The sequence below is a fragment of the Lagenorhynchus albirostris genome, chromosome 2 (genome assembly GCF_949774975.1).
Source record: "Lagenorhynchus albirostris chromosome 2, mLagAlb1.1, whole genome shotgun sequence".
NCBI lineage: Eukaryota > Metazoa > Chordata > Mammalia > Artiodactyla > Delphinidae > Lagenorhynchus > Lagenorhynchus albirostris.
The window spans coordinates 102,677,705-102,705,384 of record NC_083096.1 but is presented as its reverse complement, the minus strand read 5'-3'; the positions used below and the strand labels follow the sequence as shown (position 1 = coordinate 102,705,384).

The following is a 27,680-nucleotide window of genomic DNA, read 5'->3' as shown; positions in this document are numbered from 1 at the left end:
CTTGTCTTCGTCTTTTTTTGTTTTTCTTCCTCTTGATCTGAGCAGGAATCCTCCAGTGTTTCCCCGTTAACCTTGAAACTGGCTTTGAATCTTAGAATTAATTTCTAGTCAGACATTACTACTTTACTGTATTGGGAAAACTGAAAATTTGGTCCAACAGTAAGGTCTATAAATGTCCAACAGTAAGAGATTGGTTAAATACATTATGGTGCACCCATTGAATGGAATAGTCTGAGCAATTACACAATAATATGTACTGTTTTAATTCATTTTGTTATTTAAAAAATCCTAAAGTATATGCAAGTATGCATGGAAAAGTATCTGGAAGGATATTCAACAAACTGATCTAAAAGTTATAAACATATACGTAAACTAGCAATTGTTAACATCTATTTAATTTGTAAAAAATTTTTTTAATTTATGAAAATATTTTGGCACAATTAAAAAAATAATTTAGAAATTTAAGAAAAATTATGTTCTTCCCCTTCCTCTGTTTTGGGTCCCTTTCTGTTACTTAATTTTTTAAAATCACTTATTCTTTGCAGAGTAGCACTAAAATGATAGTGTACAAAGGGGTTTACAAGATATAAGCCACAAGAAAGAAGAGGACTGGAGAAAAGTACACAGCAGATGGGAGATCTCAGTAAATTTTGGAAGCCAGAAGTTGGATGGAGTAGAGATGCAGTTATACCTCGGTGTCTTTGGGGATTGCTTCCAGGACCTCCTTTGGATATCACAATCCATGGATATTCAAGTTCCTTACATAAAATGGTGAAGTACAGTCTGCCCTCCTTATGACTGGGTTCCACATCCACAGGAATGGAAGGCCGACTGTAATTGACTTGGCAAATTGGGAGAGGGGCTAACCTAAGTGCTTGGAGGAGACAGCATTTGGAGGTGCACTGTATGGTGGAAGGCAGGTTGAGGAATAAACCTGAAGAAGGGGGATTGACCAAAGTTGTTTACAAAGCTCTTGGACCACTGGTTCTCCTCCCCACCTCATACAGCCAGCCTGCACTCAGGCACTCCACCCTGACTGTACCACTACCAACACAATCTCTCTGTGAAGTATGAAATTTCTTTTCTGGAGAAAGGAGTTTATTTTTTGATGGAGAGTTCCCATAACAAAAGAGCTAATCAGAGAATGGGAAAGAAAAATATGTCTGAAATAGAAACTTTAGAAGGTTGGAAGATAAAGTTAAGTAATTCTCCTGGTCCAGAATTTCTCAGCCTTGGCATGACTGACATTTGGGGCTGGAAATTCTTTGTCGTGGGAGGCTGTCCTGTGCATTGTTACACGCTTAGCAGCCTCCCTGGCCTTTACTCACTAGATGCCAGTGCATGCCCCTTTTTCCTGTGGTGACCACCAAAAATATCACTAGACATTGCCAAATGGCTGGAGTGGGGAGAATCAACTCTCCCTCCCCGCCATTTTTTTTAATTATTATTTATTTATTGGCTGCGTTGGGTCTTTGCTGCTGCGGGCAGGCTTTCTCTAGTTTCAGTGAGTGGGGGCTACTCTTCGTTGCCGTGCGCGGGCTTCTCATTGTGGTGGCTTCTCTTGCTGTGGAGCACAGGCTCTAGGCACACAGGCTTCAGTAGTTGTGGCATGCGGGCTCTAGAGCACAGACTCAGTAGTTGCGGTGCACGGGCTTAGTTGCTCCGCAGCATGTAGGATCTTCCTGGACCAGGGCTCGAACCCGTGTCCCCTGCATTGGCAGGCGGATTCTTAACCACTGCGCCACCAGGGAAGTTCCCCTCCCCCCCCCAATTTAGAATCTCTGTCTTAGACAGTAGAAAAGAAAGATGCAGAGATGATCAATCAGATAAAAGGACAATAAATCTAGAGAATAATATTGAAGTCCCAACATCCTAGTAACAAGAGCTCACAAAGAGAGAACAAGAAAATGGGAGGGAGGAAATTAGCAAAGAAATAATAAAAGAAAATAATTGCAGATAAGATCAAAAGAACCCCTGAGTATCCAGCACAATCAATGAAAAAAGAACCATTCTAAGGTACATCACTGTGAACTTTTAGACTACTAGAGATAATGGGACGATTCTAGAGGGAAAAATAGGTCAGATACAGAGGAATGGGAACTAGAAAGGTATTAGACATTGCAGTGGCAACACTGAAAGTAAAAGACAGTGGAACAATGCTTTTAAAATGCTAAGGGAAAATGATCTTCAGTTTATCCAAATTATCAATCAAGGATGAGAATAGAATAAAGACATTTTCAGACAGTCAAGCCCTCTAAAAATTTATCTTCTATGCACCCCTTCTGAGTAAGCTGCTGGGGTCTGTACTTTAGCAAAGTAAAAGAATAAATGAAAAATCACGTGTCTGGGCATTAGAAGATATATTTTTTTTAATAAATTTATTTATTTTATTATTTATTTAGGCTGTATTGGGTCTTTTGTTGCTGTGCACGGGGTTTCCCTAGTTGCGGTGAGCAGGGGCTACTCTTCGTTGCAGTGCACGGGCTTCTCATTGCGATGGCTTCCCTTGTTGCGGAGCACGGGCTCCAGGCACATGGGCTTCGGTAGCTGTGGCACACAGGCTGTAGAGCACAGGCTCAGCAGTTGTGGCGCACGGGCTTAGCTGCTCTGCAGCACGTGGGATCTTCCCAGACCAGGGCTTGAACCCATGTCCCCTGCATTGGCAGGCGGACTCCCAACCACTGCGCCACCAGGGAAGCCCTAGAAGATATTATTGATGTGCATTTGATAGTTACATTGAAGCATCTGGATAAAATTCAGGTTAGGTACATTTTTTTTAAAGTGAAAAAATAAAGCAATTTTTAACTCCAGAAAGAACAGGAGATTTTCAAGAAAAGCGTTATTATGGTAACTTACTTGATTCAGCAACACCCTATATTTGTATTGTCAAGATGGTACAACCCTAACTGCTGACTTGAACGAGAGTTGGGATGTGGCTATGTCAGAAGGAAGGGTGAGGGCAAAGTGGGTGGTGGTGTGTATAAAAGAGCTAAATACTCAAATACCATGACAAGAAGTCAATAAGTAATGTCTAAACCTGAAAATCAAGAAACATTGGTATAAGTTTATCATTTAGGAAATGAAGAACACCTAGCAGGGTTGTGGGGAACTGGGGTGAAGCTAGGTGGGGGAGAAGTTGGTCAGGGGACTGATGGGACTCCTGGATATTTTTTGTTAAAAGCCTTTAAGAACCACTTGAATTTTCACTTAACTGTATTACTTTCATTAAAAATAAAAATACAGACAAAAGTAAGACATATATATTATGGGAAGAAAATAAGAGAACCAGGGATCGAACCAGTGTCCCCTGCATTGGCAGGTGGATTCCTAACCACCTTGCCACCAGGGAAGCCCTGGGAAGAGGTAGTCTTGATGCAGATTCCTGAGATAATGTGTGTAATCTGTACTTGCAGGGCTGATCCCACTGATGTGCACCTACAACCATCCTGTCCGTGGATAGTTACGAAATACCTGTGTGAGTGCATAGACAGGTATGGGGCAAACCAAAGTTGTCAAGGACTATGCACACTGTGAAGCGACTGTGATGGGACAGGTTGTTGTCAAAGGTTATTTGTACCCTGGTATGTTCTGAGAATCTTGGGGAGAAAAAGGGGAACATGCACTTGGGGGCCTGCAAGATCTTCCTCCCTGCTTGACTACAGGGCAGTTTTCTGTCACTGTAGCTTGGAATAGGTTTTGTCTTTTCTAAGTCAGTCTGAAGTCCATTTGCCAAGACACTTCAGAGATGTGTGTGAATTATTATCCCCATTATAGAAATGAAGAAACTGAACCTCAGTGAGGTTCTTTCTAAAAAAAGTATTTGTGATTTCTTTTTTTTGCAAATTATAACAGCCTAAATATATTTCTTCATTATTTTGTTTTATTCAGAACAATTCTATCTTTTTGATCCAGGACACCCGGAAGTTTTTGAGGCCGTATTTAACAGGTCAGAAGAGCTACTATTTAACGGCAAACTTTATGCACTGGGCAACTTGGAATTCTCAGCCAGCACCCAAAAATTTCCAAATCCTACTTCCCCACCCTGACAGCAGAGGGGCTCCGCGTGTAGGTGGTGTTTTTCAGGGATTCCGGAGGAGGCTGCTCCAAAAGAACTTGCCTCTTCCACACACGCCCCCTACCCAGTTTGGAACGCATCTGCAGCCCCAAACCAAAAACTGCGAGGGACTTTGGCTAAAAGAGACGTAGCAGGAAAAATCAGCAATTGCCCTTTCACCTCCTTTCTGATAATCAAACCATGCGCTTCATTAACCAGAATTTGGGCATCTAAGGAAAAATGTAAATTCATAATCTGAAAAGAATTTTGGTTACGTGGCTAGCCCAGGTACTGACCGCAGCGGAAGCGGACTCAGACCATTGTCCCACTTGCTAGTCTTGTTACTTGCTTTGGAAAGCCGAGGAACCTTACGCTCTGTCCCTGGCGAGGTGTGCTCTTCCAGGATCCCACCGCAGCCCGCCTCGGGTGTTCCCGGTTTTGAGCCCTTTCCGGGACCCAAGTTCCAGCACCCGAAGGTCTGCCCTACTGCCGGCCTCGGGGCCCCGGGCCCCGCCCACTTTGGCCTGGGGTCGGAGCCTCCTGGAGCCGGAGCGGGAGCCTGAGCCCGAGCGCCGCGGCCCCTTTAAGGAGCCGCTCTGCGGTAACCCGAGCCCGCAGTCCAGGCGGGCGCGGCGGCCGCGGCGGTAGCAGTATCCTCCGCGGCTGTTCCTCCTTGCGGCTCGGAGCCCGCGGCTCCCCTGGCTCCCCTGGCTCCCCTGGCTCCCAAAGAGCATCTCGCGGGGCGGCTCTGGCCGGCGCCAGCCCTCGGGCCGGGCCGGATGACCAGGCGACTGTAACCACTCGCCGCCCTCTCCCGGCCCGGCGCACCACTGCCCGCGCGCGAGTCGCCCCGGGACCCGGCACAGGTGACGCCGTTTGGAGAGGGCTCGGGAGGAGGGCGGGCTCGCTTTGCCCCGTGGCTCTTCTGCGCCGCCGAGCGCAGCCCGCTGGCAGGGGCGCCGCGGCTTCCCGCCCCCGGCCTAGCGCGGCCGAGGGCTCCGGCGCCTGGAGGCTGGGTGGGCGTCCCCGGCGCGGGAGGCGGCCCGGGGCTCCGCGGAGGGCTCCAGCAGGTGTGTGCTGCCGGCTCAGCATCCTCCTAGCCCGGCGGGCTCCGGCGCAGCTCTGGGCGCAGATGGTGTCCCCGAGGCCCGCGGCCCCAGCGCTGCCCAGACGCCCAGCGTTCCACTCGCGTTTCCCGGGCTGTGTGATTCGGGCTGATGGGGCTGCCTGGGGGTGCCTCCCGGGTCTCAGCTCAAAGGGATGGGTGCTTTGGGCATCCAGGGAAAGCTTTCTTGTTAGAGGCCGGTACAGGATCAGGTGCATCAAGTGGGTAAGTCTCCCCCTCTTACACCTCCCCACTACTAAATAAAACAAGAAGCTTTTATTTACGCTTGCAGTTCTCAAGTGGGTCCCATTTTTAGCTACCGAGTGCTGAAGAGTCTAGCGGGAGAGGGACTGGGCGCAGAGTCAGAGGGAGAAATTGGTTTCTGCTTCCATCTCTACCACTGTATACCCGAGCAAGTTTATTGAACTAAGTACCTCGGTTTACCCAGCCATGAAATGGGATCCATAATGCTAGCATTTTCCTGTCGCCCTCCGTGAAAGCGCTTTGAGTTGTCTAAGTTCATTAAAGGTTCACTGTTGCTGGCCAGTATTTTCTTAGTTGTACACATCTGAGTGTGAATGTGGTGCACATTTTTATATGAAATTATAAAATTATTCTTAAAGAGTGATATTTGATAATGTTTAAATGAATCTGATTCCAATTTGGGGACAAGTTGGAAGAGTCTGTGTGGATGTTAGGAGTTGATGTGTAGTAGGAAAAAAAACTGTCACTTTAGTAAAATCTTTAGCCATTCATAAACGGAGTTGAGAAAAATGGATCTTAGATTGTGTATTTTAAGTGAGATACTGCTGTGTGAGCACAGGGTATAGTTTGGAATGCAGTTTCATCTTTGTGTAGCCAGTTAAGGTAATATGGTAGAATTAATGCCAGTCCCCTTTTAAGTGTGCTATATGTGAAGTAGAGAATTTTTCCCTTGTTTATCTTGTCCTTAAATTGTATGGGTGAAACTAAGTTAGAAAAGTGGACTCCTGCAACACTAGAAAATTTGAAAGATTGGCTTGAGGAACCATGGATTTTAGTTTATTTGCCATCCTCCTTCCTCTGCCATTAGGTGATCCTGAGGATAATGTATTTTCAGGATGCCTTTTTTTCCCTACCCCTGCAGCTCCCTTTTGTCACATTACCTCCCTCCAGAGTTTGAATCCTTACTGTGTGATCTTGCGTGAGTTTTACCTATCTAGGGTGGATGCCTCACACCCAGCTGCTCAGTCAGTCATGCTTTTTTACACTATTAGCTTTCTGTTCCTGTTCCTTTCACTCTAATCCTTCTTTACCTTGTTGGAAAGAAGAATGGCTTTTTGCGACTCAAGCTGTATACTTCGAGGTGCCTAGGAATGGCAGTGGTCAAGGGGCTGAAACTTTATAGTAAATTCCAAAGAAGGAAGCCTTCTACATAGACCCTAGGGTATGGATGCAAGAGTTGGCCTACCTTTTCCTTCATTTTTCTGAACTCTCCATCGGAGAGAGATTCATTTGATTAGCAAGGTAAAGAGAGGCCTCTGGAGCAGGGAGCCATCAGAAATTTAACTCAGTGCTAGATTGGTTAAGAACTTTCCCAGCTAGGAGTGGGGAAGGAGGAAGAAGCGACTTGGGTGGGGCTGGAGGGCCTGTCCTCCCAATAACCAGGTGACCAGAGAGGTGCTAAAGGAGCCCTGGATTCCTGACTAGGAAATGGGGAAAGGGCGGGGTCGCAGAGAGGGAGTGGTGGGGCTGTGAGGAGAATTCTAGAATGTGCCCTAGATGTGACTTGCCCTTTTTCCCTTTCCCTTTGAGAGTGTTTCTCGCCCTTCAGAGCCTAGCACAGCTGTCCTGCAGTTCTCAGACCTGTTCACTCTCTCCCTTGGTGCTCTAACCGATGCCCCACTTTTATGTTCCTCCCTCAAAGCTGGCCTTCCGTGTAAGAGAGGAAACTGAGCAGTTTGCTTCATAAGAGACCTTCAGACCTCATTGTCTCCCCACTCCCTTCTTGTCGAACTAATGTCCCACATCCTGCAGATTAAGGACTCATTTAGCTTTGTTATCTCTTGGAAGATTAAAAAGTGGGATACTCAGTTTGACTGAGAAAAGTAAACTGAACGGTCTACAGGAAGATACAGAAAACGAGTTTTTCTGTAGAGGAAGATAATGCATGAATTGTCTGGGTGAGAATTGTGGGCGATTGGACGCGGGAGGGCAGGACTGGGGGTGGAGCTGTGCTGGGCAGCTTTCGCCCTTGTCCTTGAGAGAGGAAAGGATGCCCCCATGCTCCTACAATCACCTCGTTGTGCCTTCTCTCCTTCCATTTGCCTTGTAAGAGGAAGAAGAGAGAGCAACATGGCGGTGGAGTAGCCATCTGTTCTCAAGGATGGCAGACATGCTTTACGGATGAGCTCCTTTCCCCTGGCGTTGGTATCAGGCACTGGATGTATTACATCAGGGAACGCATTACATCAGGAAAGTGAAGTTAATTTTGTAAGAAAATCTAAGGTGTTTCAAGAGTGACTTTGGTGATGTTTTTTCTCATTGGAGATGAAAGGTAGCAAAGAAATGGAGTCCTGCTGCTCTGGGTTTGTTATTCATAGTGAGACAGTTGGAGGTGCTTGTGAGCAGATCCTGAAAAGAGGGCTAAGGATAGCAAAGGGTGTGTGTGTGTGTGTGTGTGTGTGTGTGTGTGTGTGTGTGTGTGTGTGTGTGTGTGTGTGTGTGTGTGTGTGTGTGTGTGTGTGTGTGTGTGTGTGTGTGTGTGTGTGTGTGTGTGTGTGTTTGCTCAGAACATTGGTCTGTTCAAGGAGAGGGCAGTCCTGTGGCTACATGAGAAGGGGCTTGTGAGTCACTCTAAAAGGCCAAGGTTTGTGCAAACAGCCGATGAAGAAGACAGCTGGAGCCGGCATGGGGAAAGGAGTCTCTGAGCAGCAGGCCCAGTAGCAAGGGGGAGGTCTGACTAGATGGAGAAAGACTTGTTTCAGGCATTTCTGGATGACAGCACAGTACAATTTTCACATTGACTCAGGGCACAAGTAAGTGTATGTGTATCTGAAACAGGTTTCATGAAACAATATGTACCCTTACTGTGCATTGTTTCTATTTTCATTTCTATTTCTACTCTATTTCTGTTTCTGTTCTGTGTTCTGAGAAACTCATCAACTATTAATGGGTCACAGTCCACTCTTTGGAAACCATTTGTCTGCTGGATGGTAAAACAGGTTGCAGTGGAGCAGCCTGGGTCTTGGGGTTGGAGACGCTGGAGGAAGTGGGGGGCACTTAGAGTGGTTGGGAGATCCCTGGACCCCTGTCGGTGGGGACAGGGGGAAGTGTGGGAGCTCATCTGGTGTCTGGAGGGTGAAGGACTCACGTTAGTGAAAGGCAGCTGGATGGGCAGGTGCAAAAATAGAACTTCCTACCAGTTCTGTCCACTTCAAAGCAAAACAGTTGGTTTTGAGGGAAAAGGAGGCGTGGAAGGAGTAAGCTTGGATTTGAAAGTAGTATCTTTAGAGCAGTAGATTTTTCTCTGTAGGTTAAATAAGAAGACAAATGGATCCAGAACTAATTGGCTGGTAGATTTAGGCCACTTTGATCAGCTGGGTAGGGAGCAAAGGGCGTCACAGTGCAGAGTGGGTGGGTAGGCAGCACACGTCTCCCCTTCCAGCTTTGAGAAGTTCTTGCAGAAGAAGCGGATGGATGTGTTGTTTCAAAACCCCATTTGCTGATCAAACTCCTTAGGAAGTTGGCTGCTTGCCTCACAGTGAATTGGAAAAGTATTCTCATTACATTTTATAAAAGGGTTTATCAAGACTTCTTTAGACATCTATTTCAAGATCTACAGTCAAACTGGAATCATCATTCATAGTCTTTGGGATTGCCAAAAAAGCTTCTTGGAGAAATAGGTGAGACAGCATCCAGGATCCTTGAGCTAATTCCACTAGCTGTGCCCTGGATGTTTATCAAGGTCAGAGTCTATCTGTAGGCCTTTGATTTCCTTTTTATAATAATTAACATCTGACTCCAATACCTAACACCCTCACCAGTGGACAAATACAACAAAGCCGGGAGGAAAACGTACACAGGTATCAGAGATCACCCGGGTTGCTTGGTTACTGCTTGCTTTTATCATCCACATTCTGACCTAGTTGGATCCTTCCTTTGACCCATCCCTGCCTTGTCTGATTTTCTTAGTTGATATATTTCCAGTGTCTGACTTCGCTGCTCCTCCGCTGTCTGCTGTCTATCTGATGCTTTCAATCCTGGTTTCTCTGACATCATCTCTGAGCTCCAGACGTATAGTCTCCACCTGACTGTTCCCATGGAACCCAGGCTTGGAGCCCACGTTGGATCCCGGCCTGGGCTGTGTTGGTGTCCACTGTGATATGGCCGCTTTAGAAATAACTGATACATTGGTAGATTTATACATCGGTTTTGATTTAACTTTAAAATTTTGGGGACATGGAGAAACTATCTTGGTCAAGTTAATTTAATTAGCTTTCTTCAAATAGGCTTTAAAAAAACCTTTAAAAAGTACATTTTGAAGGCACAGAAAACTTCTCTTTGTTTGGCACGTGTTTATTTAGTGGAAGAGGAGGAAGGAGGAATTTTCATTTGATAAAAAAATTTAGAACAAATGAAAAACCGCCCTTTACAAAGTGTTTCATTTTAGGGATATAATTCCCCAAACTAGTCTTTCTCAATTAACATGTTTTGCTCTAATACATGTAAAAATATTGAGCCAATTATGAATTTAAATGCTTTATAATTTGTTATATGCTGTTTTAAGGGCTTATAAATTCTATAGCTATGTTCCGACGGAGAAAGATTCTTTGCCTTTTCATATTTTAACAACGTGTATGAGTGTTACTGAACACATCAATTTCTTACATGCTTTGTGCAGAAATCCAGGACAAGATAAAGTCGATAGGGAGGAAGGCCAAGTTGCGGGAAGGGGAGGCCTGGCTGCTTGGAGCAAAGGCAGCATGTTTGGAGTATCCCAGTTGAGTCTCTCGGAACAAACCCTTAAGACATTAGGCATTTTGAGGATTTGAGAATGCATTATAGCCTCAAGTCTCTAAATGTTTCCTTCAGTGTTTTTTATTTTTAAATTACAAAAGTGACACTTGCATATTATAAGAAACATTACAGACAGTCAGTGTTCAAGAGAATGAAAGTTCACTTCTTCCCCTTCCCCCAGCTCCCACCTCTCGTGGCTTCACCCCCAATCTCAACCAGTTAGCAGTTTGGGGGGTATAGCTCTTCAGACCTTCTTTCTGTACAAATGCCAGAGCATGCCAAGCTATGTATTTATGACAAATTTATCGTTTCGCAGCCTACTTTTTTCCTACGTGGTAGTATGTGATGGACATTTCTTCTGTATCCTCTTATTCATTTCAGTGTCTGTGTAACTTGGGATAGTGTGCCTGTACCAATATATTTAAGCATTTCCCCTAGCACTGCACCTTAAAGTTGCTTCTGATAACTAATGCTATAGTTAATACTCTTGTACGTGCATCCTTTCACACTCATGTGAACTTGTTTTGAGGATAAAAGATAAAATCATTAGTATACTGTGTATTTCATAGTTCAGGTAACATAGTGCTATCAAAAAGTACATATTCTGCCATTTAATTCCCCCCAATATTTTTTTAGCAGTAAAAGCACAGCACTGGACACTGTAGGGATTTTAAAGTGGGGCCATGCACAGCCCTTGCTTACCAGAGCTCTCGCTCTAGAGTAGGGGGATTAGGCATACACACTGACTATAATATCTTTACTTTTATTTATACCCCACCTTGTTCCAAAAAAGATTAGGGAAGGCTTGCAAAGATGCATACATATGACAAGATAAAATAAACTTAGGATGAAAAAGAAAAATAAGTCAAAGGAAAATACGATGGAGGTATAAGGGCGCGTGTACTTTGAAGTACTGTTCTCTTCTTCCTGGAAGTTCTGGCTATCAGCTTCCCAGCAGCCAAGGAAAAGAGGCAAACAATCCAGAACAAGCTTCAAGGTGTCCAGAAGAGAAACCACATTGGAGAAGCCCATCTAGTCCTGATTCTAGGAGGTGAAACAAATGTCTCCTTTGGATTTGCATCCAGAAAATGCTGCCTTTGCAGTGGCCGGCCTTCTCAACCACATTCCTGGTATTGTAGTACAGTCAAACCTAGTGACCTTGCTTTATGATGCATTTCATATCATGTTCCTCAGTTCTGGCCAGGGGTGTCATGCCTTGGCACTGAGCAGTGAAGGGTCATTAGGATGAGGTGTAAGTTCATGGGTTTAATCCAGAAATAGCTTTAAGAGGATGCATGACCAATGAAAACAGCAATCTGATATTGTTCCTGGATAATTTTTTTCTACAAGGTAGTAGAGAATATATAATTTTAGTGGAATTTCTGTGAGTAGAACCCATTTGCCCAAGAATACTAGGCTTGCAACTTAAAAAGCAAGAAGTGAAGTTGTTTTTGATGGCATTAATGTATTCGAACCATAGCAAAGATTGAACGAAAGGTTTTCCTTTGGGCTTCCCTGGTGGCGCAGTGGTTGAGAGTCCGCCTGCCATTGCAGGGGACACGGTTTCGTGCCCCGGTCCGGGAAGATCCCACATGCTGCAGAGCGGCTGGGCCCGTGAGCCATGGCCGCTGAGCCTGAGCGTCCAGAGCCTGTGCTCTGCAACGGGAGAGGCCACAACAGTGAGAGGCCCGCGTACTGCAAAAAAAAAAAAAAAGTTTTCCTTTAAAATGAAAAAGAGCAAAACTCTGCACTTGATCCATGTAGGAAGGATGGTAATCTTCACATTGGTCAGCTCCACAAGTTAGAAAGGTCAGAGCCATCATTCCAAGAAGCCTTGAGAGCCTCACCAGGCTTAAAATTGTTAATAGGTTATAGAATGAGTAGTTCTGGGATTAGGGGGTCTACAAGCTGGGGCCGCTTGACCCTGTTTTGTAAAGCTGGGGAAAGTTCAACTTTCCTGAGCCACCTGGATCTGAGCTTCTATAACCCCATTCACTTAAGTCTGGCCTCAGAAACATTGCCCCAGAACAGTTCTTTATTACCAAGTCTATGGGCCAAGCTTAGGTATTTGACAGGACTTAACCCTGTACTTAAACATGACGTTTGTAATAAATGTTAAACTTGAGGTCACCTGAAGCCACATCAGATGTGTTTTGTGCATCATCACGTCTCTGGCCTGTGAAATGGTTCAAAGAAACACGTCACTGCATTTAGATTTTTTGGCTACCTGATAGTGTCAAACCAGATACAGGGTCAGATAAGTACCATGTTTATTGGAAAATAGTGCAGTTGGAATCAGTGTGAGGCAACAGCAGTCTTATGGGAGGAGGTCAGAAGAGAAACCACTCTCAAAGTACCCTGGGTAGGGTTTTAAGTTGCTCTTAGGTAACAGGATAAAAGTCCACTTAGACAATTTAGTAACTCCTTGGCTGTCTTCTCATTTAAGCCACCAAATTTCCCATTTGGATCATAGGTGTAGACAAGCTTCAGGGCCCCTAGGCCAAAGGTTAATAGGAGGCGGAAATGATCATATTGCTTAAGATACAGAATAGCCTATCCCTGTGTGACTTGGTGCCATTGGAGAGTCAGGTGTAACGTTTCCCCGTTAGGAAATGTGTTAGGAACGGGTGGTAATAATAAACGATATCCTTTATGGAGTGGTGTTTGGATCTATTGCCGAACGACAAACCACCCCAGCAACCTAGTGGCTTAAGACAATTTCTCATGATTCTGTGGGTGGCTGGGCAGTTACTCTGCTGGTGATAGGCTCACTCGCTCATGTGTCTGCATTCAGCTGGGGGGTCAGCGGGGCTGGAAGGTCCAGGATGGCTTGCCACCATGGCTGGCAGTTGGTATTGAGTGTTGCCTGTCAGCTGGGCAGCTTCAGTTCTCCATGCGGCCTCTCATCCTACAGTAGGCTAGACAGGCTTCTTTACACGGCAGTTTCAGGGCAATGCTCTAAGAGGGTGAAAGGCAGATGCTGCAAGGTCTTTTGCTGTGGATGGTAGGATGGCAGTGTCACATCGCAAAGGAATGTACGGTCATTAAATGATCTACCACAAGTGGCTGGATGTGCCAGGCACTGTGCTAGGTGTATTTAACTTGTCTCATTTAAGCCACATAACCGTCTTGCCCCATTGGCGTTCTTATCTCCATTTTGTAGAACTTGCAGGTCAAGAGGTCATATTCCTCTTGAGCAAAAGACCACTTGATGAATACTGGGACTAGGACTGGATTCTAGCTTGCTGTCTCTAGCCAAATGGAATTTGGCTTAAGAACTCAGCAGGTGGGAGAAATTTGCTCAGTTGTTCTTCAGCCCCTCTAACCCATTTAATGCCGTCTCCTGTTTCCTATGGGGAGCGAGCAAAAGAGAGAAATAGGGGGCAGGTGGGCACAGCCCTGCCTCAGTCACTTCCTTGCAACCTGAGGACTTTCTCAGGGGTAATCAGATCGACAATTTGGAGGTGAAGACCTCCCTGTCTCCTTAGGTCCCGACTTCCTAGGTTGCTTGGCAGGTGTCCCAGTGATTCCTTAAAAAAAAAAAAAAAAAAAGAACAAAACATAGTTGCCCTATTATAAATTGTGTTATTTTAAGTTTATAATAAAAAAAAACACATAGTTGCAAAAATCTTGCTCTGTCCAGCTTTTCCTTGATTTCATAGTGTTGGCAGAAAGCCAAGGGATGTCCCCAGCCGAATGGCTCCTTCTGTGATCCCTCCAGGAAAGGAAGAGCAGAAATATGGAAATAAGTACATCAGAAGCTGGTAGAGGTTGAATGCAGAACCTCTTGCCTCTTCCGGAGTCCCCCAGGTGATGTGGTGTCGCCCGGTCCCTACTTCAGCTTCAGAGCCCCTCACTCACACGGACCCCGTCTGAGGCTCAGGGAGTGTGTTGTATTTGAAATGTTGAGTTCCTTAAAGATGGGCTCTGAAATTACATAAACTTGCAGCACCTTACTTTTTATTTGTGTCAGATACTATATTAGTGTGACCTTCTAATTACCATTGTCTTCTGGCTTAAGGCATTCTGGTTTATTCCAAATCTAGTGGCTGTGGTTGGAGCTCATAGGTTTAAAAAACAAAGACTTCTTTATGAAAGTTTTGAGTGGAGTAAGATGCTAAGAAGCAACATTTACCAAGTAAATAAAATGTGCCGTCTGTGCTTTGAGCCTTAAGACCCTAGAAAATGCAGGGTTTTTTCCTCTGTTTTTTGCCTGCCTTGGGTCTTTGTTGCTGCGTGCGGGCTTTCTCTAGTTGCAGAGAGTGGGGGCTACTGTTCGTCGTGGTGCGCGGGCTTCTCATTGTGGTGGCTTCTCTTGTTGCGGAGCACGGGCTCCAGGGCTCAGTAGTTGTGGTGCACGGGCTTCAGTAATTGTGGCACGCGGGCTCTAGAGAGCAGGCTCAGTAGTTGTGGCACACAGGCTTAGTTGCTCGGTGACATGTGGGACCTTTCCGGACCAGGGATTGAACCCGTGTCCCCTGCATTGGCAGGCGGATTCTTAACCACTGCTCCACCAGGGAAGTCTGAAAATGAACTCTTGAATTTCCTAAGGGGAGAATTCTTCAGTGGGTTGGGAGTTGGGAAAGAAGGGAGTTTTTCATTACAGCCACACTTCTTGTTAGGCATTATAAAAACAAATTCCAAGCCAGGAGTCAGTGTAAAATGAAATAAAAAATTTAAAATAAGAACAACAAAAAAGTTGCCATGACAGATTAACTATATTAGATTTCATTTGATTTATTTTTAAGTTAATAGCTAGAACATGTAAAACGTATCAGTAAATGTAAGCTAGGAGAATAAGAATAAAAGTTTTGTTAAGATTCTAATTAAAAATACCTATAATAGGAGGGAGAATTGATAAAGTGTGGTAGGCAATTAAGGCAAAACATTATTTCTTGAAAGAGCAGGAATTCTCAGGGAGGGTTTAAGGAGATGGGATAACCCCTCACCCTTGTTTTGTCAGAACCTCTTGGTGGGGACTCTGGGCTATGTGAAAAATATATGTCAAGAAACCTTATCCCCCCACCCCCTGCCCAGAAAACAAACTATAGAAAGGAGACTTACAGAATCTTCTTGACTGGTAGGAATAAGCAGAACATATACTGAGAAAATATTGTGTGATGCAGGAGGGGTTGGGGGAAGCTTTGGGATATGAACACATGAATTAGAGAGATCAGAGATTCCTAGAAGGCATTTAGCATAGGATGTAAAGGGACAGGATTATGAGAGATAAAAGGGAAATCTTCTATAAGGAGATAGGTAGCAATATGAGCTAACTGTCAAAACAGTTCTCTGAGTTGCGGTACAAGATGGGACCGCCCCAGAGCCCCTGAGTGAGGGCGTTTCTTGCTGGGGGTGGATGACTCTTACAGCCCGTTTGGGGAACAGAGTTCGCTCCTTCCTGTCCTAACCCACTCTGATTGTAATTACTACGTAGAATTGTGGGGAAAATAAAGGCCAGTTAGAAATGACTATTTAACCTTAAATGTTTAATTCTTTGTTTTCATCAAACAATCGATAATCCAAAAAAATTGTTTCAGGGGAGTATCCATCGCCAAGGTCTGTAACAGGCGGAATCAAACAGTTTAACTTGAATTCTGTTATATGCTCTTGGAAGAGAAAGGGTTGAAAGTATGGGAAAAATATAAAGGACACCCTTATTCAGAGTTTAGGATCTTAACTGACAGGGAAGAACCATGGAGAAATCTTTTCTATAGTAATGAGCAATTCTTTGTTGAATCTTAAGTAACATCATATCACCGAGAGAGGGAGTGTAACTTAATCATATTAATGTAGGGTTCCTTAGCCTTTCCAGGTTTAGACTTCATTTCTTTCCATTTGCTTCAGTTTAAAAAGCAGCACCATGAATACTGGAGGATTTATAGAAGTTAGGTTGACATTTATGGGGCTGGCTTCCTTTAGACTTCCACTCTAATGCTAATGGTTCTCGAACTTGATGCTCAGAAAAGAAAAAGAGGTGGAATTCTCCTAGCTTTTTTTCATATAGCTCTCAACGCAGAATTAACAACAACAATGAAAAATAAAAACGGTGAGTGTAGTTAGCTGAAAACTGTGTACACATTTGATTAGATGCTTAAATTTTTACATGAATGAAAAGTCAAAAGTGGGTGGTATGATGAGTTATTCTTTACTAAGGGGTTTTAACGTCTCTGGTTAATTATTGACATTTCATGAGCATTGAGAAAGATGATTGCAATGATTGCAATGATTTCATACCACCCGTATGAAAATGCAAGTAAAACCAGAATGGGTGGGGAGCAGGTATTTTTCTGGTAGGGTTTTTGTTTGTTTGGTCTGGTAAATATCTCATTTTCTGTAGTCACGTGTTCATTTACAAATGATTTACAGTTTGCTAGTAGAGACTTTTAAAAAACTTTTACGTGTTAGGGCTACTGACATGGTAGATAAGTTCAATAAATAAGTACATCTGTAATTGATGAGAGTATGAAAATACAGTGCAAATTACAGTTAAATATACACATGAAGTCTTTGAACATATATCACACGTTGTAAGGAGTTTGGCATAGACAAACCAAATATCATACCGCTGTGGTCTGAATGTTTGTGACCCACCCCCACCAAAATTCATGTGTTGAAATCCTAACCCTCGAAGTGGTGGTACTGGTAGGTGGAGCCTTTGTGGGTGATTAGATCATGAGGGTGGAGTCCCCATGAATGGGATTAGTGCTCTTGTAAAAGAGATGCCACAGAGCTTCCTTGCCCTTTCGGCCATGTGAAGTCTGTGACCTGGAAGAGGGCCCTCACCCAACCATGCTGGTACGCTGATCTCGAACTTCCAGCCTCCAGAACGATGGGCAATAAATTTATGATGTTTATAAGCCAGTCGGTCTGTGGTATTGTGTTACAACAGCACAAACGGAGTAAGGCACACACTCAATGTTATTTCATTTATAACATTGGTGCTCTTAGCTTTGGGATATTTGGAGGTGAGAATCCTTTTGCAGTGAATATGTGTTCATACTATACTACTAGGGTTGTCAATTTAGAAAATTTTTCTTTCTAGTGTTCTGATTATACTGGTAAAATGAGGGACCTGTGACTGATCAGGTACTAGCAGAATGGAAAACACGTGTAAGAATACGAATGTCTGTTGTCATCATTATTATATTTCATAGACATTTATTGAGCACATGCTGTGTGGCGGGCACTGTGTTAGGTATGGGGACACCATGGTGGGGGGGAAATGTTTGTGTTTCCCACCCTCATGGGGCTCACATTCCTCTGGGGGAAGGAGATGTTCATTTAAATTGCAGCTGTAAAGGAGAGGGACATGATGCCATGTGAGCAGACCGGGGTGGGGGGGGATTGCTCCCAGAAGGCTTCCCTGAGGAAGTGATGATTGACCTGAGAGCTGAGGGGCCTGAGCGTTACAGTGGGGGATGGAGGGGCGGGGTGGGAGTCAGGGGATAGCTTATGCAGAGGCCTTGTAGAGGGAGGGAACATGGCATCTTTAAGGGTCAGAAAGGCCACACTAGCTGGGGTGCAGCAAGCGAGGGCAAGTGCCACTTGAGGCTGGGGAGAGCAGGGCCCTCATCAGAGGACTGGGCAACCAGTGAAGGTTTAAGTTGGGGGTAGGTGAGGAGGTGGCATGACCAGAGACAGCTTTTAGAGCCAATTCCCTTGGAGTCCTCCAGTCTGTTCTCTACACTAAGGAGACCAGTTTGGAGACAATTCAGAAAAGTGGTGGTAGCAGCTTGAGGAAAATGGATGTTTCTGAAAGCTGCTTAAGAAGGGGAAGGATATGGTGGCTTAGCAGGAGGGTGCAGAAAGCAGGTTATCGGGGATGGCTCCTAGGTTTCTGGCTCTTACATGGGGGGTGTACAGTGGTGCCATTCACAGAAATGAAGAACCTGCAAGAGGACCAAGTTTAGAGATTAGGCCATGAGCTTGGTTTAAAATGTGTTTGAAATGCTGTGTGGTGCTGACAGCTAGGCAGTTGGCCATACATGTCAGGAGCTCAGAGAGGAGACCTGGGATGGAGATTAAAACTTGAGATTTTTCTGCATGTAAGTGGTAACCGAAGCCACAGGTATAGGTGAAATCATACAGGAAACAAGCAGAAGAGAGTCTGGGACTGAGGCGTAGGGAATTCTGTTCCCCAGTGTCTGGGCAGAAGAAGAAGTGTGATGTCGTGGAAACACAGGGAAGAAAGTGTTTCAAGGAGAAAGTGGTCAGTGGCATCTAATGTTGCTGAGATGTCAGGCGACACGAAGGCCACACATAGAAGTCATTGCTGACCTTAGCAATAGCTATTTCAGGGGAGAGACGAGGGTGGGGACAGGAATGAGGTGGGCTGAAGAGTGAGAGACCTGAGAAATGATGACAATATGGAAAAACCATTCTAGAACTTTGTCCTTAAAGGCGGGGGGGGGGAGGGAGAGAGGGCAAGAGGCTATACTGGAAAAGAGATATAAAATTGAAGAAGAGGTGGTGGGTCTGTTGATTTTTTTTTTTTTTTTTTTTTTTTTTTTGCGGTACGCGGGCCTCTCACTGTTGTGGCCTCTCCCATTGCGGAGCACAGGCTCCTGACGTGCAGGCTCAGCGACCATGGCTCATGGACCCAGCCGCTCCACATCATGTGGGATCTTCCCGGACCGGGGCACGAACCCGTGTCCCCTGCATCGGCAGGCGGACTCTCAACCACTGCGCCACCAGGGAAGCCTGATTCTTGTTTTTACTGGGAACTTGAGCCAGTTTAAAAGCCAATAGAAAGGTCTAGTTGAGGAGAGGATAAAGGATAATGGGGAAGAAAAGTTTCCCAAGAAGGCCAGAGAGGATGGTTCCAAAGTGCACAGGTTAGGTTGTCTTGAGATGGGAGGACAGGTGGGTAGTTTGAATGGTTGATAGTATGATATTGAGACTTTTCACATGTTGGCTTCTATTTTTTGTGAAGTAGGATGGGGGTTATCTGTTGAGAGTGGGGCTGGATGATTGGAGGTTTGAAAAGAGTAGGGGCAGCTTGGAAATTTAATTGTGGAGCATGAAAGGATTGGTTGGCGAGGGCAATGTGTTAGGAGTGCAGGGCAGAGTTGAGAGCTGTTTGATCCCACTGTAATTTCACACTCACCAGTATATGACTGGTATAAACTTTGGTATATGACTTTTTCCAACAGTGCTCCGACTGTGCTTGCCTTGTCACTGAGTAAATTGTTGGGCCTGTCCTCGGTTGGAGTTTCACCGGCTCTTGGCAGTGGAAAGGGGATGTGGGGTGTTAGAAAGACTGTTATTGAAATGATGTGCTCTAGGATCTAAGCTGATTAAAGAGGGAAGTAAAAAGAGAAAAGGGCTACTGAATTGAGGAAAAGCTGAGAGGCCAATGTAACCTGAGAATGTTGTAATACTGAGCACACTTGAAGGAAAGGTCAACAAGGAGAATTCTAGAAATGTTATTTTGGAGGCAGAAAAATGATGGGTAAGGGACAGTAAAGGTTCATGAATGGTTGAGGTGGCATGGAAGGGGTACCATTCCAGATGAAGATTAAGGGACTGAGTTGGTAAGGAAACCTGGGCCTTCTACATATATAGGAAGTCATTCAGGATAATGGCAGGGCTTGAGGACCATAAGTGAACCAGGACCAAAGTCTTTGAAAGGGAGGAGATGTTCAGGAGGTTGGAATATGATATCAGTGAGAAGAGGGAGAAGGTGGTATAACTGAATAGCAGGACCAAAGCACCCTGCATGTTTATAGGAGGTGAGGGAAGGGAGGAGTAAGCCCTGAAGGGAACCATGAGAGCAAAGAGCCTGTAGGGCCACTCCTGACACTGAAGGATGAGGACCTAGGCAGCCACTAGCTGAGAGGTTGCAGAAGAAGAGGGGTGTCTTCAGAGCAGGCCGAGGAGAGGCCAAGCATAGAGCACTGTTTTCTGGGTGGGGAGCCCAGTCCCAGGGGACCAGTGGAAGCATTTGGGAGGTAGAGGGGGTGATGGGCTGGGTCAGGTGGCTGGGAAGGAACGTTGGAGCATGACAGGGATAGTCCAGTGATGGAGGCTAGATCTCTGCAGTGGGGCTGCCTACATTTTGAGTGTTAACTAATGTAAAGGGGATGAGTTAGAGGCATAGGGCCTAGTGGCCAGAGAATGGTCTTGTGTCCCTGGGCTGGAGTGATGACAGGCCCAGAAGTTGCATGTCTTGCATGCTGCTGGAGGTGGTCGATGGTGGAAGGAGAAACAGTACTCCCGAGTGTGCACCCCATGCCAAGTACTGTTCTAAGCGCCCAGCGTTCTGTGGTTTATTCCCCATGTCAGATTAGTACTGTCGTTATCTCCATTTCCCAGATGAAGAAACCAAGGTGCAGGTAAGGCAAGGCAAGTTACTTGCCCCAGGTCACACAGTGAACAAGTGGTGGAACTGAGGTTCAAGCTCAAGACTGTAACAGAGCCTGTGTACTTCCCAACATGTCATACGTACTTAATATTTTCTTACACGCCTAACTTTGATTTTGTAAAACATAAGTGATAGACTGTTGAAAAGCTAGTGTAGTATTTAATACAAAATTATCTTTTTAGATGCCACAATTAAGTTCAGTCCTAGAATCCCAGAATCTTACTTTGCAAGTGCTCTAAAGGTTAGACTAGCGCCCAACCCCTTTGCAGACCAACCCTCCCTGTGGTCATTTTACCACTTCCATGACAGATGCTTGGGCACTTCTAAATTGTTAGAAAGGTCTTCCTTAAATTAAGCTGGGCTCTTCCCTTTCTGTAATTTTTGCCCATGTGAGCCATTTAGAGTGGTGCAGAGTAAGTTCCCTCTTTCACTTTTCCACATGACAGTTCTTCAGATGTCCGAAGAATGCCCTTCAGTCCTCTCTAAGTAATCTTGTTCCCAAGCTGACATTACTCAGCCCTTCAACTCTTCATGATATGATATGGTTTCTAAAAATCACCATCTTAGTTACCCTGCTCTAAAGGTACTTTGACATGTGATTAATTCAGAGTAAAAGGGGACTGATACGTGTCTTGATCTATACTCTCTGTAAGTGGTTCTGAGGTTTGTTTTTTGTTATTAGTATCTTCATTACATTATTATTTCTTGTTGGTTTGTGTAAATTAAAATGCTAATATTACGTGCGTGTGTGTGTGTGTGTGTGTGTGTGTGTGTGCGCGCGCGCATGTGCTATATAGCTATTATGCTAAGTCCTGTACTTGGGTATTGCCTTTTAAAAATTTATTCAGGTTTTTATCTTTCTGATTGGGATTCATTATTTGGGCTTCTGAAGATCATTTTGAAACCTGATTCTGTTAACTGAGTATATTAGCTATCTTTCCCAGCTCTGTGTTATATGCAGATTGAGTAAACATATAAATATTTGTAAAAATATTACTGAAAGAGACCAAAAAGAGAGACCCTTATGGGCTATCGCGGGAGATATTTCTCAAGTCTCTTTCAGATCATTGATCTAAATGCTGGTTCTAGTTTTTCAGCTAACTCTAGATTTACCTAATTTTGTTATCCAGCCACATTTCTTTGTGTTATTAATAAGGATCTCATGAGAAACTTTCAGAACTTTCCTGGAATCAAGTTGTTCTTCATTTGGTATTCTTCAATCTACAAGGATTTGGCAGTCAGTTAATTATGTGAGTAGGAAATAGGAAGGAGACCAGGATGACTGAGCTGTACTAGATTAAAGGTGAGGAGGTGTTTGCGGGTGATAGTGTCATCCTCTGAGATATGGAACCCTGGGGGGAGGACTGGTTTGGGATTAAGTTCAGCTTGGGTCATGTAGAGCGTGTGGGCCTCCAGGATGCCCTTATGGAGCCACCCAGAGGGTAGCTGACCATCCAGGACTGGTACATTGGGAGATGGTAGGGTTTGGTTGCACACAATGTACACCATGTTGAATGTGTGGGGCATACACCCCAGCAGAGCCTATAATGTGCAGAGAAAAATTCTGGATTGGGGCGAGGGGAGGTAGTAACATTGCCATCATCAGGAGTTTATGCTTGATGGCCTCCATTTTTTGGTGAAATGGGAAGAAACCTCATCTATTGTAAGACAGGGAGAACTGGAGATTTGAGAGCAATGAATATTTGGAGTCAATGTGGGAAAAAGGAAAGGGATGGGAAAAGGACTGCTAAGCATGTGTAGGGCATTCTTCCTAGCTCCCCCTTCCTTGCTGCCCTTAAAGACAACCACATAAGACCTTTTCCCCCTGTATTTAAGGATTTTTACTGCTAATCGGTACAGCAGTGGTTCTTCCCTGGAAGTTGTATCAGAACGTGAAGGTTGTGTATGTGTATTGATGATTGGAGGTGACGTTGGTGATTCCAACACACTCCCTAAGGAATCCCTTGTGCTACAAGGAGATAATGAACATGGGGAAATGAGAGTAAAGGTTGTATTCCCAAGTCAGTATTTCTAGAGTCACCTGGTGGAACTGAATCTTTAGGGGTTTCAACCTTAAAGCATCTTCTTGGGATTTTAATAGATGAGAAGATGTTCTCTTGGTTTAGCTTGAGTACCTTCAGATATCTCCTCACTGTTTATATGTCTTCTCTGCTGGGTATTTATTCCCAGGAAAGCAGGGAGTGCCCCCCTTAGCACCATGAATTTACCACTTTATGTGGGAGTGATCAGTTTCTTGCTTCCCTACTAGCCCATGAGCATGTCTCCCATTTTGTATTCTGAGTCCCAGCACAGTGCCTGGTATGTGGCGGACTCATGACAGGTATTGGGTGAACTGTTGGCTGAAGTAAAGACTGAATCAGTCTGGCTGGGCTGTTTCCAGTGGTCCTCCTTCTGGGAGTCCTCCTGGAGAAGGGCCCTCACAAGCTGGTGGTTAAGAGGCATCCTTCAAACCTTTTCATGGTTTTCTCTACCAAGAAACCAACTTGAATTAAAGTTTATGGAAACCATCTTGTGGGGAAAAGTACAAACATCCTTTGTATTCAGGAAGCCTCTGGAAGAGTTTCTTTGGTGTCCATAATTCCTGGGAATCAGGATGGGCTAATTAAATTTCATGTCTAGACACTCCCCTTGTAAATTGGCACAGAAATATTTCCCACTTCTGTTCTGGCTGCTGTGTTCTAGGATAGTATCCAAGCCTTCTGCCAGCTACTAGCCATATGTAGAGGTGTGTGAACCAAGTCTAATACTTTTCTACTTTTACTGTGTATTCCTCTACTTAATAATCACTAAACTCTAAAAGGCCCTTAATTTGTGTCAGTAATGAGCATTATTTGGTTTTATCCATTTTCACCATTTTCTTGCCTGATTCAGTGAATGAACAGGGGCAGTTGCTTCCTACCGGAAGCTTTGGTTTTCTGGGAAAATTTTTTTTTAATTCCTTAGATTAGTCCCTGACTTGGCATGACTGATGAAGCAAGCAGCTGCTTAATATGAAGCAAAGCTGGGAGTAGAACAATTTAATTAGCTTCTGTCTGTTGAGCCTTTAAAGGAAGCCATAACTTGAGTATGTGGAGCTTTTTAGTTTTAAATGGAACATTTTTGCAAAGAGAGATTCTCAACATGTACCCCCCAAACTCTAGTTAACTGAAAGTCCGTTGAAAATATAAGATACCCAGTATAACAAAGACTTAATAAAAACTAAATTTTTTTAGGAATGAGGAATTTAATAGTGAATTGTTTGATTTTTTAATGTATTGCTTAAATTAACAATTCATAAAATAGATAATGTTGCATGATACCTACTGTGTTTTATAACATAACTTTTAGCAAACATTCATGAAATAAATACTCATTGTATACATTGAATTTTAACTGAGGTAAATAAGCAGCTCTTGCCTAGCCACCCTCCATAACCTCCAGGGAACACACAGAACCCTTCAGGACAAATCACCCTCACATTTAAGATTAGATTCTCCACTCACTACTGGTTACTGGTTTCATTGTCTTTGTTTATCTGCCCACCTGGCATGCAGATCCTTATTTGCTTAATCTTAGAAAAACATTTTCCTTTTTACATCTCACTTAGCAAACTACAGTGATGTTTAATTTATGTATAAAACTTACTTTTATGTATTATTTTGTTAATATTAAACCTAGGTTAAAAGACCAAGATAGGTTAAAATTAAATTTTGTAATGCCCAATAAACACATGTTGAATTAAAAACAATTAAATGAGCAATAAAGTTAATGGAATCTCACAGAGAAGAATTGTGATATCAATATTTTTACTGTGCACACACACCAGAAAAAAAGAATGAGGAAAGAATTCATTACAGACACATGAATTCTGTCAGAAGAGGCCCTGTGGGAGACTGATTCTTATTATGATATCCTGGTTGGAAGGGAATGAAGTGGGGTTATTGCTAGTGCAGTCAATGATGTGGTTTTTCTCTAGTGAATTGGCTTCAGTAGGTGACTTTATTTCTTCACATTAGGCAGCTGGAAATATGTATTGATTCATTTCCTTTTCATTTGAGGGTCAGCTCTATCAAAGATGGAGCCGTAAAAAAAAAAAAAAAAAAGATGGAGCCGTAGAAATGCTGTATTTGCTGGATATGAGCAAATGCTTCAGTGTCTTTTTTTTTTTTTTTTTTTGGTCTGAATGTTCCTAAGATTTTCAGGAGCCAGATAAAGTTTAGCTCAATGAGATAGAAAACATACTTTGAATGTGTATATATGCATATTACCATTCTTTGTGCTAACTCTATCCTTAAAACTTGGAGCTCTTTTATAAAAATGTTTTCTTTTAGAGATAAAAATTCATGGAGGATTTTTGGTTCAAGCATATCTGTGATTGCAAAATATTTTTTTAAAAGTTAAATACTAAAAAAAAAAAAAAAGTTAAATACTAATTTAAGCAGTAACAGTGGTATGATTATTTCCAAGATGGTATTATTCTCCTTAAACTTTAAATGTTTGTCACACTGTACAATTATATTTTTCTTATATAATTGGTTTTTGTTTTGCTATAACAGATAATGTTAGTTCTATTCTTATTTTGGCCTAATTGTTTCTTAGAAATTATCTAACCAACTTTCTTTTATAGATGAGAAAATTGAGGCATAGAGAAATCAGGTGATTTGTCCTTAGTTTAATTAAAAATATTACTAAAAGAATACCTTCAGTTATAGTACTTGAAATTCCCTCTTAGTGGTAAACTCTAGACTTAGGTAATTTTGAGTATCATGATGTTAAATTTGTCTCCTGACATTTGTAATATTGAAATCGTTAAGATAATAGATCTTCCCCTCTTTTAAGTATAAATATGAGATACATGACAGATAGCTGGTAAAGGCTTAAAATTCATATAGTTTCCTTGTATTCTTACATTTGTGCGAAATTAAAATAAATCACTAAAAATACAACCACATACTCTTTTAAAATTAAAAATTAATTTAGGTGTATTATGAGCAATTTAAAGGATTTTATAGCCAACATTTCTCTTAACAGGTTGAAGAAGTATGGATACCAACACCATATTGGTCATCAGCGCTGGTTTTACCAGCTTTTTCACCTTTCAGCTTCTTTTCCACTTTGTAAGTTATTGGTTTTCAGCAAAAGTTTCTCCAGGTTTTAATAATCTCAACTTTGAAAAGAAGATTGAATGGAACTCAAGGTAAAGCATACGAAATGTAAATGACTGATTAAAAAATACCTAGTCTTTTGAAATAAAATTATGCATTTAAAATATTTCGAAAAAGTCTTTTTCATTTAGGATCTAACAAAATCTTAGGTCAAATTTTTTTATTTGACATTAGGAATAAAAGGAAAGACAAGTAGATAGATCTCATACAAGAAAAAAATTTCAATTCTTATTCTGAAAAATGTTAGGAAAAATTTATTTAACTGTCTAGGGAAGTGTTAAGTATACTCTAGCAGACTGTGGTGGAAGGCACTGTTTTGCATTCTCCTCTGAAATATTTATGATAACAAACACATGTTCTTTGGAAATGGTAACAGAAGTAACATTAGTTGGGGCTGTGAGTAGCCTATATATAGTATCAGGCTGGCTTAGCCCAACCTAGGACAGTTAAACACTACACACCGAAGAACCTGGTGCACGGTTAGCACATGTCTCTCTTTTAATGAACTTTTCATTTTAATTCATAGCCCTCCAGAATCTGTTCTTTTGTTATGTAATTCTAAAGTAAAAATTGCTTTTTAGGTCTTTTAAACAAAAGAGTAAATGGAAAACGAATAAGACATCTAAGGATATAGAAACCTGCCAGAGTTTTAATTAGTTGGTTTGCGAATTTTTTGTGTATGTGCAACTCATTAATCTCTCACAAGGTTTCAAACACAGACGGACTCTGACAGCTTCACTTGCTTTAGAGCATTTCAGATGCCCAAACACCTCTGTGCATTTGCAAACCTCAGTGAATTAGAGCAGCTATGGGATACTGTTTATTGTTGAAGTTAATGCTAACTATAAAATGAACTCAGCAGATCTCCAAAATTGCTATAATTATTTTTTCATTGAAATTTCCTTTCGGAATTAAAAACTTCTGCCAAAGTCTATTTATTTGAGAATGGTCATATGTGACCTGAAATGCCCTATCTATTTGAGCCAAATTGTTTTACAGGCATTCACTTTTGTAACTCAGACTGTGAAGAAGACTAGTTTTCTTCTGCACCTTACACTGATTTGTCTGGTTCATGCATGTTATAGCTCTTCTTCCCAAGAGTGAGAATTATTTCTCCACATATTTTTGAAAAGTAAGAGGTATGATTCTTTTGTCTAAACAATAGCACAAAAGTATTGTTCAAATGTGGGATACAAAAGATACTAACCACTATTTTGTAAAACCATTTCTAACATGAAGATAGAATAGGTGGGAAAGAGAAGGAAAGGGATATGGAGGGGGACATTCATTTTCTACGACTAAATTTTGAACTGTTTTCATTTCCATTTCAACATGATTAAGGTAGGTAAAGGCATTTGAATCTTGGCGAGCTGCAAGCCAAAGAAACAGGGAGGGTACAGATAGATAGAAGCAAAGGTAAAAATGAAATGAAATGATGCAATTGAGAAATACTTTGCATTATTCAGTCTTATTATCACTGCCATTCTATGAGACATGGAATCACCATTTGGGAAACTGAGTTCCCATTTGAAAAAGGAGTCTGGGATTATATGATTCATTATGCTATTCAAATACTATTATGCTATGCTATTTTCTCTCAAATTTACTCCTGTTTCCCACTCCAGCTTGCTTTACATGGGACTTAAACTGTGAGGTGGAGAGTGCAAAGAAGGAAAAACAGTTGGCTGCTTTTTGAATACACATATATGTCTTGAAATCCAGATTCCAGTCTTAAAACAGACAGATCAACACAACCCACATTAATTCTCTCTAGTAATCAGGAAAGAGTCTCTGAACGATGAGTGGCTCAAATAGTCTAGTAGTAAAAGGACAGAAGGCAGAAAAGCTCTCCAGAAAATTCACACCTGAGAGTAACAGTTGAATTAATAAGTGAGAAAATCTTATACTTAATTGTTACTTTTTCTGCAAACATACATACTTATAGATGTTATTAACATTATATAATTAAATAAATTTCTTATTTCCACTTGC

General features: G+C 42.8%; 1 protein-coding gene across 3 annotated transcripts in view; it reads left to right on the top strand.

Annotated features, from left to right (window-relative positions):
- Positions 1 to 3,434: 3,434 nt before the first annotated feature.
- TLCD4 (TLC domain containing 4) overlaps positions 3,435 to 27,680 on the top strand; it is a 62,482-nt gene continuing 38,236 nt past the window's right edge. The window contains exons 1-4 of one of the 3 annotated variants that reach the window (XM_060139539.1): positions 3,435 to 3,491; positions 3,889 to 3,946; positions 25,151 to 25,179; positions 25,555 to 25,720. In XM_060139539.1, the coding sequence (XP_059995522.1) occupies positions 25,566 to 25,720 (155 nt within the window). In that variant the 5' untranslated portion in view covers positions 3,435 to 3,491; positions 3,889 to 3,946; positions 25,151 to 25,179; positions 25,555 to 25,565. Of the gene's footprint in view, positions 3,492 to 3,888; positions 3,947 to 4,687; positions 4,921 to 5,293; positions 5,385 to 25,150; positions 25,180 to 25,554; positions 25,721 to 27,680 lie in introns of those variants that run through there. The other 2 variants (XM_060139538.1, XM_060139540.1) reach the window with 2 other exon arrangements.